At 45.2% G+C, this 14,617-nt stretch overlaps 1 protein-coding gene across 5 annotated transcripts in view; it reads left to right on the plus strand.

Annotated features, from left to right (window-relative positions):
- The first annotated feature begins 4,784 nt into the window (after window positions 1–4,784).
- zzef1 (zinc finger, ZZ-type with EF hand domain 1) overlaps window positions 4,785–14,617 on the plus strand; it is a 264,244-nt gene continuing 254,411 nt past the window's right edge. For all 5 annotated transcript variants that reach the window (XM_073053829.1, XM_073053832.1, XM_073053830.1 and 2 more), the window contains exon 1: window positions 4,785–5,298. In XM_073053829.1, the coding sequence (XP_072909930.1) occupies window positions 4,882–5,298 (417 nt within the window). In that variant the 5' untranslated portion in view covers window positions 4,785–4,881. The remainder of the gene's footprint in view (window positions 5,299–14,617) is intronic.

Consider the following 14,617-nt stretch of genomic DNA (forward strand, 5'->3'; position numbering starts at 1 on the left):
GGAAGTGTGACGGACAGTGTCTGTAGATCAGGAAGTGTGACGGACAGTGTCTGTAGATCAGGAAGTGTGACGGACAGTGTCTGTAGATCAGGAAGTGTGACTGACAATGTCTGTAGATCAGGAAGTGTGACGGACAGTGTCTGTAGATCAGGAAGTGTGACGGACAATGTCTGTAGATCAGGAAGTGTGACTGACAATGTCTGTAGATCAGGAAGTGTGACGGACAATGTCTGTAGATCAGGAAGTGTGATGGACAGTGTCTGTAGATCAGGAGGTGTGACGGACAGTGTCTGTAGATCAGGAAGTGTGACGGACAGTGTCTGTAGATCAGGAAGTGTGACTGACAGTGTCTGTAGATCAGGAAGTGTGACGGACAATGTCTGTAGATCAGGAAGTGTGACGGACAGTGTCTGTAGATCAGGAAGTGTGACGGACAGTGTCTGTAGATCAGGAAGTGTGACGGACAGTGTCTGTAGATCAGGAAGTGTGACGGACAGTGTCTGTAGATCAGGAAGTGTGACGGACAATGTCTGTAGATCAGGAAGTGTGACGGACAATGTCTGTAGATCAGGAAGTGTGACTGACAATGTCTGTAGATCAGGAAGTGTGACGGACAATGTCTGTAGATCAGGAAGTGTGACGGACAATGTCTGTAGATCAGGAAGTGTGACGGACAATGTCTGTAGATCAGGAAGTGTGACGGACAATGTCTGTAGATCAGGAAGTGTGACGGACAATGTCTGTAGATCAGGAAGTGTGACGGACAATGTCTGTAGATCAGGAAGTGTGACGGACAATGTCTGTAGATCAGGAAGTGTGACGGACAATGTCTGTAGATCAGGAAGTGTGACGGACAATGTCTGTAGATCAGGAAGTGTGACGGACAGTGTCTGTAGATCAGGAGGTGTGACGGACAGTGTCTGTAGATCAGGAGGTGTGACGGACAGTGTCTGTAGATCAGGAAGTGTGACGGACAATGTCTGTAGATCAGGAAGTGTGACGGACAGTGTCTGTAGATCAGGAAGTGTGACGGACAGTGTCTGTAGATCAGGAAGTGTGACGGACAGTGTCTGTAGATCAGGAAGTGTGACTGACAATGTCTGTAGATCAGGAAGTGTGACGGACAATGTCTGTAGATCAGGAAGTGTGACGGACAGTGTCTGTAGATCAGGAAGTGTGACGGACAATGTCTGTAGATCAGGAAGTGTGACTGACAATGTCTGTAGATCAGGAAGTGTGACTGACAATGTCTGTAGATCAGGAAGTGTGACGGACAATGTCTGTAGATCAGGAAGTGTGACGGACAATGTCTGTAGATCAGGAAGTGTGACGGACAATGTCTGTAGATCAGGAAGTGTGACTGACAATGTCTGTAGATCAGGAAGTGTGACGGACAATGTCTGTAGATCAGGAGGTGTGACGGACAATGTCTGTAGATCAGGAAGTGTGACGGACAATGTCTGTAGATCAGGAAGTGTGACGGACAATGTCTGTAGATCAGGAAGTGTGATGGACAATGTCTGTAGATCAGGAAGTGTGACTGACAATGTCTGTAGATCAGGAAGTGTGACGGACAATGTCTGTAGATCAGGAAGTGTGACGGACAATGTCTGTAGATCAGGAAGTGTGACGGACAATGTCTGTAGATCAGGAAGTGTGACGGACAATGTCTGTAGATCAGGAAGTGTGACTGACAATGTCTGTAGATCAGGAAGTGTGACGGACAATGTCTGTAGATCAGGAAGTGTGACGGACAATGTCTGTAGATCAGGAAGTGTGACGGACAATGTCTGTAGATCAGGAAGTGTGACGGACAATGTCTGTAGATCAGGAAGTGTGACGGACAATGTCTGTAGATCAGGAAGTGTGACGGACAATGTCTGTAGATCAGGAAGTGTGACTGACAATGTCTGTAGATCAGGAAGTGTGACTGACAATGTCTGTAGATCAGGAAGTGTGACGGACAATGTCTGTAGATCAGGAAGTGTGACGGACAATGTCTGTAGATCAGGAAGTGTGACGGACAATGTCTGTAGATCAGGAAGTGTGACGGACAATGTCTGTAGATCAGGAAGTGTGACGGACAATGTCTGTAGATCAGGAAGTGTGATGAACAGTGTCTGTTGAGCAAGTTTCTATAGCCAGCAGGATTACCGAAAGGGGATAACCAGCAATGGGATTCCTAGGAGTATGATAACCAGCAGTGGGATTACTAGGGATGTGATAACCAGGAGTGGGATTACTAGGGGTGTGATAACCAGCAGTGGGATTACTAGGGGTGTGATAACCAGGAGTGGGATTACTAGGGGTGTGATAACCAGGAGCGGGATTACTAGGGGTGTGATAACCAGCAGTGAGATTACTAGGGGTGTGATAACCAGCAGTGGGATTACTAGGGGTGTGATAACCAGGAATGGGATTACTAGGGGTGTGATAACCAGCAGTGGGATTACTAGGGGTGTGATAACCAGCAGTGGGCTATTACTAGGATGTGATGCCGATTGGTAAAATAATCAGAGCCGATATGAAGACACATTTTTACAGAGTTCTACAGATATTTGGAAATGTGTATCCTAAAAGATAAAATCATAAGCGATTTGCATACATATCTGAAGGAAAATTACTGACAAACTGCGTACGTACAAACGGTTGTGTAGCACCAGAGGTGAGTCTTCAATTATTTGAAATGAGTCAGAAAATTGGAGAAGTGATTTTAAATCAAGATACTGTATAGTTAAATCTTATGCCAGTAATATTGCTTATGGATATTTACAAATATACACATGTAACCCTCAAGTTCGGCTAGCGGCATTAATCTAGGGGAAGACAGCCTCCGGCCTGGCTAAACTTGAGACATCTCGTTTGTGTGGATGCTGCGTGATGTTTTCCTGCTACAAATCAGTACCACAAAATAACAAACAGTACACAATATGCAATTAAATGATTGAGCTTTGTAATTCTTAATTTGACTAGATGGTTAGTAAAGAAACAAAAAAAAAAACAAAAAGGGCCCGTTCTCATTACCAGTCTAATGAGCAACGTTAGAGCTCACGGTTTTCCCGTGCGTTCGTTCTCCCCCGGGCGTCATTGACTTCTGGCCCCATTCCACGTCCACTCAGTCCTGCAGTCTACGATTTCCCCATTCTGGCATCTTCTCTCTCCATCTTCCACCAAACAAAAGCCCATGAATACCTTCTCTCAGACACATAACAACTCGCCTCTCATCGGACAGCGCACAATCCAAAGGCCCTGTTACCTCTAGTCATAACCCAAACACTGCTGCTACAGAGACACTAGCAGTGAAACCTTACAGAGCGTTACACACAGATGGATCAAAAATGGAAATAGTGGATTAGAGATTGTTTGTGCCTGATTTTAACAATGTATACAGGTGAAATGACAGCTGGAATATTAGCTTTGCAGTGGGTGGAAGTTGTGAGACCAATTAGAGTTGTAATATTGTCTGTTTCAAGCACAAGAATCAGGAGTTGCAAGGACTTTCACTTAGAGAGAAGACCAGACATTATCGGCGAGATAACACAGACCTTATTTAGAATTAAAATGACAGGACTCTGCAGATGTTTTATCTGGATTCCAGCACGTTGGTGTTAGCAGAACGAGCAAGCAGATACATTAGCAAAGGAGGCAACTAGAAGAACAGACGTGGACATTCAAATAAATTACAGTAAAGGAGAAATGAAAACATTATGGAAAGTGAAATCAAAATAATGTGGACAAATCACAATGGGGTGAAAAAAGAGGAAGACTTCTTTATAATATCTGGAAGAAGTCGGGAATGCAGGTTTAATAGTACATTGTTCTTGAATAAACCCAATGAGAGGTATGAGCACTGCAATCAACCAGAAACTGTTCAGTATGTACCGGTGAGATAGATGTTCACGAAATAATCAAGAGGATGGTTGATTTATAAGTTATCATGGAATAAAACACGATTGAACATTAATATTTTTGCAGAAAGGATTATTGCTTTAACTATATCAGGCTCAGAATCAGGTTTATTATCACTGGCATGTGATGTGAAATTTGTTAACAGCAGCAGCAGTTCAATGTAATACATAATCTAGCAGAGAGAAAAAAAATAAGTAAGACATAAGTAAACAATTACGTATATTAAATAGATTTTTAAAAATGTGCAAAAACACAAATACTATATATAAAGAAGTGAGATAGTGTTCATGGGTTCAATGTCCATTCAGAAATCGGATAGAGAGGGGAAGAAGCTGTTCCTGAATCACTGAGTGCGTGTCTTCAGGCTTCTGTACCTCCTACCTGATGGTAACAGTGAGAAAAGGGCTTGCCCTGGGTGCTGGAGGTCCTGAAAAGTGGACGCTGCCTTTCTGAGACACCACTCCCTGAAGATGTCCTGGGTACTTTGTAGGCTAGTGCCCAAGATAGAACTGAACCAGATAGCGTGGTTCCTTACCAATACAGGTCTTCTCATAGAATTTAACAAAATATATAGATTTAGATATCCTGACCTACACTCCAGTTCAGAAGGTGTCGGTAATGAACCTTAAAGCTTTTTGCCAACAGCCATAAAACCTCAGAAGACGAAGAGACTGTGAACAAATGGTTGGTATGATTGAGGTGACTGTCGTGAAGCGGGCCGGAAGCCGGCAGTGTGTCAGAGAGCGTCGTGAAGCGGGCCGGAAGCCGGCAGTGTGTCAGGGGCCGTCGTGAAGCGGACCGGAAGCCGGCAGTGTGTCAGAGAGCGTCGTGAAGCGGGCCGGAAGCCGGCAGTGTGTCAGGGGCCGTCGTGAAGCGGGCCGGAAGCCGGCAGTACTGCAGGGAACCGGTTGGTGACCGGAGGCAGCGACTCCAGGAAAGTTCCGGGACGGTAATTAGAGCGGCCAGGCCGGGATGGGCAACGTTGACAGTGCCAGGGCCGAGCAGCCGGACTGTGTTGAGCAGGAGGAAGAGGACGAGGAGGACGAACTGGGCCCTGACACCGAGCCAGGCCCCGGCAAGGCCGGCTTCCCAGGCTCGGCGCTGGGGGCGGCCGGCGGCTCGGACACCGGGGACGGAGGCTCCGGCTCCGCGCCGGCCTTGAGCCTGAACTGCGGGCCCAGCCCCGATGTCCTGTTCCAGCATCAGCGGCTGCGGGAGGCGGCGGCCAAGGTGCGGGACGAGGTGGAGGAGAACGTGGTGCAGCAGCACCATAGCCACCTGATCCGCTGGCTAGAAGAGCGGCTGGCCCGCGGCGAGGAGACCATCCGCCTGGCACAGTTCTGTGACCTGCTCGCCACCAGGTTCGCCATCAAAGAGGAGTGCGAGGAGGTGAGCACCGGTGACAGGGGAATGGGCGGGACACGGCCGGGACTGGGACCAGGGAGGGGCACCGTAGGCTAGGGCTGGGTGCGGGACCGCCACAGGTTGGTTTGGCGATTGGGAGGAGATTTAAGGAACACAGTTGGTTCCATGCATCAGGCAGTTCGAATCTCCGGGCAATTAGAAGCTCATTGGGCAGACTAGAAGAGTTAGCAATTTATACTGTACCTGCTAGAATGGATTGTATAATAAAACCGTTTCAACCAAGTAACTAGAAGTAAAATGTACGTGACGTTTTTGGGAACTTGGACAGTGCTAGGTTTCCTGCAATAATGGAGCAGTAAGCCTTCCCAAGTTCCCAACCTTTGCCCCGCTGAGTACGAGGCAGTCTCTGATAGTATAATTAATGGAAACTAGATTGTTTTGTGGGCTGAACTTAATGAAGTCTTGTTTATCAGGCTCCAAATACAGTAATGCTGCTGAGGGAATACATAATCTGTTGTGTTGTTGGACTGTAATGGAAGAACCAAAGTCTGGTATTTCTTAGAAACATAGATAACCTGCAGCACAGTACAGGCCCTTCGGCCCACAAAACTTTGCCAAACATGTCCTTACCTCAGAAATTACCTAGTCCCACTATTTTTCTAAGCTCCATGTACCTGTCCAGGAGTCTCTTAAAAGACCCTACTGTTTCCACCTCCACCACTGTCACTGGCAGCCCATTCCACACACTCACTACTCTCTGTGTAAAAAAACTTAACCTTGACATCTTTTCTGTACCTGCTTCCAAGCACCTTAAAACTGTGCCCTCATGCTAGCCATTTTGTGGTAAAGCATCTTTTAAAGACTGTGCATGAGGATTTCTGATTGTAACGTACTTGGGACTGTATGCCACATCTGGTAATCGTGTTTGGTCACCTGTTCCATCATGTAGATGTCTCAGTTTGTTTTCTGGTCTTATTCGACCAGAAGAGTACATCTTTAAATATGTTTCTTAGAATAAAAAGCAAAACATGTTGTTTTGCTTCTGTATTGTACGAGTCAAATTCTTAAAGGCTAATTAAAAAACAGTGAGGATGCATAGCACTTAAAAAGCCAGGCAAAGTGAAGATGGATTTGCAAAAGGAAAGGCACATTTGACAGACATATTGGAGAATTTGTGCTATGGAATAAGAGGATATCTTGTGATTAGATTTCCTGAAGGCATTTGATAATGTAGTAAACAAGAATGGAAATTTGTTTATTTTATTGCCTGGAAAGCTGTAACGAGTTGTGTACCAGGGAATGGTGCTAATGTTGCTGATGATGCAAGCATAAACAGAAAAGTAAGTTGTGAAGACAACCAGTAAAGGGAGGATGCGGTGGAATATGGAGAGGGTAAATGAGACAAAGAACTAAGAAATCGAGTATAATGTGGCAAAGTATGAAGTTACCCACTCTGGCAGGATAAGTGTCATCTAAATGAGAGACTGCAGAGGGACTGGGTGTCCGTGAACATGATTTGCAAAAGTCTGCTGTGAGGGTGACAGGTTAGTGGGAATATAGAGGGGCAGTAGGTTATGTAGATTATGCTCTAGTTGTCACACTAGATTATGCTGTAGTTGACTGAAGGAAGATTGTTAATTTGCTGCAAGCATGTCAGACTAATACAATTTTAAAAAGACAAGGTGGCTAAGCTAAGCCTGTTTCTACTGTGCCTTGGAAGAGTGAGAGGGGAAAGTTCAAGTTTATTGTCATCTGACTGTACATATGCACAACCAAATGAAACAATAATCCTCTGGACCATGGTTCACCCACACAACATGTATCACACACAGCACATTAAACAAGCTGTCACTAAAATATAACTCAAGGTGCATAGAGTGTACAGTTCTGTAAACAGCTCACTGTCCTAGTGACAGGACCTGGATGGTGACAGGGCCGAGGGAAGACCTTGTTACCCAGTCTGGCAGTCCTGGTCCTAATGCTCCTGTACCACCTTCCTGATTGGGGTGGGGTCCTCCACATGCCCTTAGTCTGCAGCATTCCCAGTAAATGTCACTAATGGGGTGGGGGGAGAGAGAGATGCAGGTGATTCTCTCAGTGGTTTTACTCTCCTCTGTAAGGACCTGTGGTCCAGTGTATTGCAACATCCGTATCACACACTGATGCAGCCACACTCTCGATGGCACTCCTGTATTTGATTGAACCATAGAAGGTTGGAAAAGGGGAGGTTGAGAGAATATTCTCCCTTGCAGAAGAATATAAAACTAGTCACTTGCTTGAAAAAAAACACAAATAAGTTGCCCTTTTAAAACACAAGAAGTTCTGTCATGGTTGGTGCAGTCTTTGGAATTCTCTTCCTCGAAGTGCAGTAAAAGGGTTTTTGAGTGACAAGCAAAGGAGAGAAGTTTGAGGTTGCAATCAGTCATTGCATTAACAGTCAGAGGATTAACAGATGGGTTCAAAGTTCCTCTCCTGCTCCTACCTGTAGGTTTGAATTCTATAGTAAAGACATGCTTGTGCTTTGTTCTTTAATAGGTCTATGGGGGTGTGTGGGGGGGGGGGGGGTGCAGTTCATTGCTCTTTGAGGAAGGCAGTTCCAAACTCTTGCAGTGTATGGGAGGGGGAAGAGAAGAATCATCTCATTCCTATTTAAAAATTGGCAGTGATCTGTTCTACTTTATGTAGAATAGTTAGCTCTAGGTTCTCCCACAGGATGCTACTGAGATTGAATGAACTTCTGAAATCATGTTATCAGTTTCTGCCACTGATCTGTAAACCTTGTTGCAGTTTTGTTTCACACTTTACACATAAAAACTGACTGGCATAAGGTGTCAAGTTGTGGTGGAAATGTTGGTGTGAGGCTGCAGATAGAGAAATAGTGAGCAGAGTTTGTGCGTTGGCAGTTACTGTGAGTTGCATGTTTGAAGTAGAGATGCTGAGGTCCTGAGTGAACATTCAGAAGTTGTACCAGCCTGTTGTGTAGAGCTTGTGGAGTTGAGCTCTGATTTTAGGAACACCTTCCCAAATGCCATCAGATTTCTGAACGGTCCATGAACACACCCTCATTATTTATTTTTTTGCACTGTTTATTTATAAATAACTTTTAGTAATTGTTTTGTAACTATTGTTGCAACACAGCAAATTTCCTGGCGTATCATATGTCAGTGATGAGGTTTAAATATATTTGGGTGAGTTCTTCACCCTATGAGACCACATTAAAACCTGTCAATTCAGAAGGAAGACTTCCTTTAATTAGTATAACACTGTGTGAATCAATGATTTACAGTGAGATGTGTTTACATACCTTTGATAGAAGATGGTTTAGTCAGAAATAATTGAGGTTATTGGGGAACTTTGATCAGGCCTGATGTAGTTGATTAGAACGCAAAAGATTCAGGGTTTGGTCATTTGTGTTTACTGGTATTTGACCAGAAGCTAGAGTCATTCTCATAATGGTGAACTCCTGGGATGATCAGTGATCGATGGGCTCTGTGTGAGATGTCCCTGCACCAAGGGACATTTCCAGTGTGTTACCAGTGATTGATGGGCTCTGTGAGATATCCCTGCACCAGGGGACAATTCCAGTGTGTTACCGGTTATTGATGGGCTCTGTGAGATATCCCTGCACCAAGGGACATTTCCAGTGTGTTACCAGTGATCGATGGGCTCTGTGAGATATCCCTGCACCAGGGGACATTTCCAGTGTGTTACCAGTGATCGATGGGCTCTGTGAGATATCCCTGCACCAGGGGACATTTCCAGTGTGTTACCAGTTATCGATGGGCTCTGTGAGATATCCCTTCACCAGGGGACATTTCCAGTGTGTTACCAGTTATTGATGGGCTCTGTGAGATATCCCTGCACCAGGGGACATTTCCAGTGTGTTACCAGTGATCGATGGGCTCTGTGAGATATCCCTGCACCAGGGGACATTTCCAGTGTGTTACCAGTGATCGATGGGCTCTGTGAGATATCCCTGCACCAGGGGACATTTCCAGTGTGTTACCAGTTATCGATGGGCTCTGTGAGATATCCCTTCACCAGGGGACATTTCCAGTGTGTTACCAGTTATTGATGGGCTCTGTGAGATATCCCTGCACCAGGGGACATTTCCAGTGTGTTACCAGTGATCGATGGGCTCTGTGAGATATCCCTGCACCAGGGGACATTTCCAGTGTGTTACCAGTGATCGATGGGCTCTGTGAGATATCCCTGCACCAGGGGACATTTCCAGTGTGTTACCAGTTATCGATGGGCTCTGTGAGATATCCCTTCACCAGGGGACATTTCCAGTGTGTTACCAGTTATTGATGGGCTCTGTGAGATATCCCTGCACCAGGGGACATTTCCAGTGTGTTACCAGTGATCGATGGGCTCTGTGAGATATCCCTGCACCAGGGGACATTTCCAGTGTGTTACCAGTGATTGATGGGCTCTGTGAGATATCCCTGCACCAGGGGACATTTCCAGTGTGTTACCGGTTATTGATGGGCTCTGTGAGATATCCCTGCACCAAGGGACATTTCCAGTGTGTTACCAGTGATCGATGGGCTCTGTGAGATATCCCTGCACCAGGGGACATTTCCAGTGTGTTACCAGTGATCGATGGGCTCTGTGAGATATCCCTGCACCAGGGGACATTTCCAGTGTGTTACCAGTTATCGATGGGCTCTGTGAGATATCCCTTCACCAGGGGACATTTCCAGTGTGTTACCAGTTATTGATGGGCTCTGTGAGATATCCCTGCACCAGGGGACATTTCCAGTGTGTTACCAGTTATCGATGGGCTCTGTGAGATATCCCTGCACCAGGGGACATTTCCAGTGTGTTACCAGTTATCGATGGGCTCTGTGAGATATCCCTGCACCAGGGGACATTTCCAGTGTGTTACCAGTAATTGATGGGCTCTGAGATATCCCTGCACCAGGGGACATTTCCAGTGTGTTACCAGTTATCGATGGGCTCTGTGAGATATCCCTGCACCAGGGGACATTTCCAGTGTGTTACCAGTAATTGATGGGCTCTGAGATATCCCTGCACCAGGGGACATTTCCAGTGTGTTACCAGTTATCGATGGGCTCTGTGAGATATCCCTTCACCAGGGGACATTTCCAGTGTGTTACCAGTTATCGATGGGCTTTGTGAGATATCCCTGCACCAGAGGACATTTCCAGTGTGTTACCAGTGATCGATGGGCTCTGTGAGATATCCCTGCACCAGGGGACATTTCCAGTGTGTTACCAGTGATCGATTGGCTCTGTGAGATATCCCTTCACCAGGGGACATTTCCAGTGTGTTACCAGTTATCGATGGGCTCTGTGAGATATCCCTGCACCAGGGGACATTTCCAGTGTGTTACCAGTTATCGATGGGCTCTGTGAGATATCCCTGCACCAGGGGACATTTCCAGTGTGTTACCAGTGATCGATGGGCTCTGTGAGATATCCCTGCACCAGGGGACATTTCCAGTGTGTTACCAGTTATCGATGGGCTCTGTGAGATATCCCTTCACCAGGGGACATTTCCAGTGTGTTACCAGTGATTGATGGGCTCTGTATGGGATATCCCTGCACCAGGGGACATTTCCAGTGTGTTACCGGTTATTGATGGGCTCTGTGTGAGATATCCCTGCACCAGGGGACATTTCCAGTGTGTTACCAGTGATCGATGGGCTCTGTGAGATATCCCTTCACCAGGGGACATTTCCAGTGTGTTACCAGTGATCGATGGGCTCTGAGATATCCCTGCACCAGGGGACATTTCCAGTGTGTTACCAGTGATCGATGGGCTCTGAGATATCCCTGCACCAGGGGACATTTCCAGTGTGTTACCAGTTTTCCTTATGACTATTCATTAATGAGCCTCAGTTGTCCTCTGATCTGACACTTAGACAGTTGCGCCACTACACAGAAATTATTCTTGTAGACGATGTTGAAAATTAAAGAATTTTAAAGAAAATTAAAGCATGTAAGAAATCAAAGTTTTATTGGTCAGAGTCTGAGGTAGTTGAGAAGAACCAAGATCATTTGGGGAAAAAACTACAAACGTTTGTAAAATAGCTCAGGCTTTCCTTTTGATCTGCATGTCACTTGAGCTATAACCTATTTCCAGGAATGAAAGGGTTATCATGAGGAACGTTTGATGGCTCTGGATCTGTACTTGCTGGAATTTAGGAGGATGAGTCATAGGGGGGATCTCATTGAAACCTTTCAAATGTTGAAAGGCCTAGATAGAGTAGATGTGGAAAGGATGTTTCCCATGGTGGGAGAGTCTAGGACAAGATGGCACAGCCTCAGGATAGAGGGATGTCCATTTAAAACAGAAATGCAGTGAAATTTCTTTAGCCAGAGGGTGGTGAATTTGGGTAATTTGTTACCACGGCAGCTGTGGAAGCCAGCCTACTGGGTGTATTTAAGGCAAAGATTGATAGGTTCTTGATTGGACATGGCATCAAAGGTTATGGGGAGAAGGCCGAGGAATGGAGTTGAGGAGTGGGGAAGGAAAGGATCAGCCATGGTTGAATGGCGGAGTGGACTCAATGGCCTAATTCTGCTCCTGTGTCGTATAGTCTTATCTGTCACGTCTGCTTACTATGCCAGTGTCCACTCCAGGCCCTACTTCCTAATTTAATGAGATTGCCCCATCATCCTGTTGTTAGGAAATCTCATTTAGTACTGTACTCCATCTAGTCCAGTTTGTATGCAGGAGAAGTAAGGTGTGAAGCTGGCTGTGAGTTCCGAGGGGGTTGGCAGAACCTCTGCTGGACTTTGTGAGACCAGGGGCATGATCTCTCAAAGCTCAGAATATGATGAGGTTCATTACCACTGTCTTACATAATGTGAACCTTTTTGTGCAGCAACAGTACAATGCGAAGACACGAAACTACTATAAATGACTAAATAGTGCAAACAAGAAGATCTGATGGCAGAGGGGAATGAGCGGTTTCCGAATTGTTGAGTGTGAGTCCTCAGGCTCCTGATGACAGAGAAGAGGACATGTCACTGATGGTGAGGGTCCTTAATGAGCTGGAGGCAAAAGGTGCGATCAAAACCTTGTAGTTCTAAAAATGCCCAAAATATACAAGTTCTATTTGTTCCCTCATTCAAGAGTGCCACTATTAGTGCTTAATTATTGTGTAATTCTGTCAGAAACACTGACCAGAAAGTTCTTGTATTTTAAGGTGCTGTTGCTTCGATTGTAACTTTACATAACTTGGGTCTTATAGAAACATTATGTATATTGTACCAAAATATTTGGCCAGTTCTACCAAGAAATCAAAAATTCTGGGGGTTTTATATTATTTTTGTTAGTGTTCAATTTTTTCCTTGGGTAAGTGTGCATTGTCCAGCAAATGATTTTGTATGCAAATGAGCGTGGCAAATATTCCCATTGGAGATGAACCTTGCATGAATTCCTCTTGTTGTTTTTCTGACCCAGTAATGACATCCATGGTTCAATGTCACAACGTGAGAAATGACACTTAACGTGAAAGGGTGGGTAGCTGGTCAGAATTTTGAACAATGCTTGTAGGCAAGGAAGGATTTGGTTTATCCCATTGTGAAAGTAATTCTTTGTACCTCAGTGGATTGGTTGAGCAGAAGGGACGGCTTCCAGCTCTGACCCTCCACTTCTAACCCTTTATGCGTTACAAAAACCTCTAGCATGTTTCCTCTTGCAAGTGGTCTCAGTATCTTGAGTTTCTCAGATGTGTAATTTCGCATCTTGGTGTAACTCTGCAGCTTTAATATGTTCTCATTGATAAAAAAAACTGCCATAGCCTTGGCTTATGTGTTCTGAATTGCTTAGCCGTACTAAGGTGTTTAATGAAGTATTTGTGAACTCTTTATTCCCCCATCTCCTGGCTAGGAGAGTTTGCTTTCCAGTTGTTCCCATGAAGTTTCTTCACCGTTGCACTGTTGATGTTGACCCTGAGACTAGCCACTCCACTCTTGCAGTAAACCTTCTGTCAGGTACATTATTCATCTCCCAAAGATTATATTTTTCCAGTAGAACTTGTAGAGCAATGTAGTAGGTGACAAATGACACATTGTTCATAATAGAATCTGTTCTACATAATTCGCAAACACTGTCATTCAGTTGTGATTACTTTAAGGGACGGTGTCTGACGTAATGACGTCAGAGTAAGGTGACTGCTTTTGATTTGTCCGTGATGGAAATAAAGGGATGCGACTTTTGTTAAACACATAAAATGGCTCACGCGTGATTTATTCACAAAATCCTGCAAACTGATTCGGTTGCAAATTCTCAATACACTAAACATGAATTATAAGTTTAAAGACTTGCTGTGCAGATAGTTTTTCTTGAACCAACATCAGTAAATAGGTCTTTGATTTTCCAGTACGTCCAGTTAGTTCTTCAGGTAAAACCTTGCATATTGCCTCTGAATAAGGGTGAGTCCTTTTAGAATGGAGATGAGGAATTTCTTTAGCCAGAGAGTGGTGAATCTGTGGAATTCTTTACCACAGGCAGCTGTGGAGGCCAAGTCTTTATGTATTTGAGGCAGAGGTTCATAGATTCTTGATTGGTCTGGGTTTGAAGGGCAGGAGATTGGGGCTGAGAGGAAAATTGGATCAGTCATGATGAAATGGAGCAGACTCGATGGGCCAAACAGCCTAATCCTGTTCCTATATCTTATGTTCTTGTATTGTCTGCATTGATTGTACGGTGATGCGGGTAGAGGGCCAATTCCTGTGTGTGCATCTGCTGTAATTATAACCATTTAAGGTTGGTGTCTCAGTGAGACCGTTCACCACTGACAGGTGAAGCTGATCTCTCTCCATCACTCGACATGTAATTTCATGGTCCTCCTTTTGGCCGGCGGTTTCTGCCTGCAGTCCAGGGTTCGACTGTGGTTTTAGAACATAGATATAGAACACAAGTTTACAGCATATTACAGGCCCTTCGGCCCACAATGTTGTACTGACCATGGTTTTAAAGCACGCCCAGACCACTGAGTGTTGAGATCTGTGTGTGAGTGTCTCTGACTCACTCTGGCACTGGGGGAACAGGGACAGGCAAGAGCAAGAGTCCCACAACTTACATTAAGGGTCAAACGCGAGGAAATCTGCAGATGCTGGGAATTCAAGCAACACACACAAGGCAAAGTATTGACAAAGGGTCTCGACCTGAAACATCGACAGTGCTTCTTCCTATAGATGCTGCCTGGCCTGCTGCGTTCCACCAGCATTTTGTGTGTGTTGCTTACGTCAAGGATGGTGGTTGAGCAATATAGGGGGCAAATATTTGGATGCTGGGAATTTGAAATAGCAGTTGCAAGTCACAGGAGGACAAGTTTCAAACAGAGACGGATATCTTTTTTTAA

This window comes from Hemitrygon akajei, chromosome 8, assembly GCF_048418815.1.
Source record: "Hemitrygon akajei chromosome 8, sHemAka1.3, whole genome shotgun sequence".
Classification (NCBI taxonomy): domain Eukaryota; kingdom Metazoa; phylum Chordata; class Chondrichthyes; order Myliobatiformes; family Dasyatidae; genus Hemitrygon; species Hemitrygon akajei.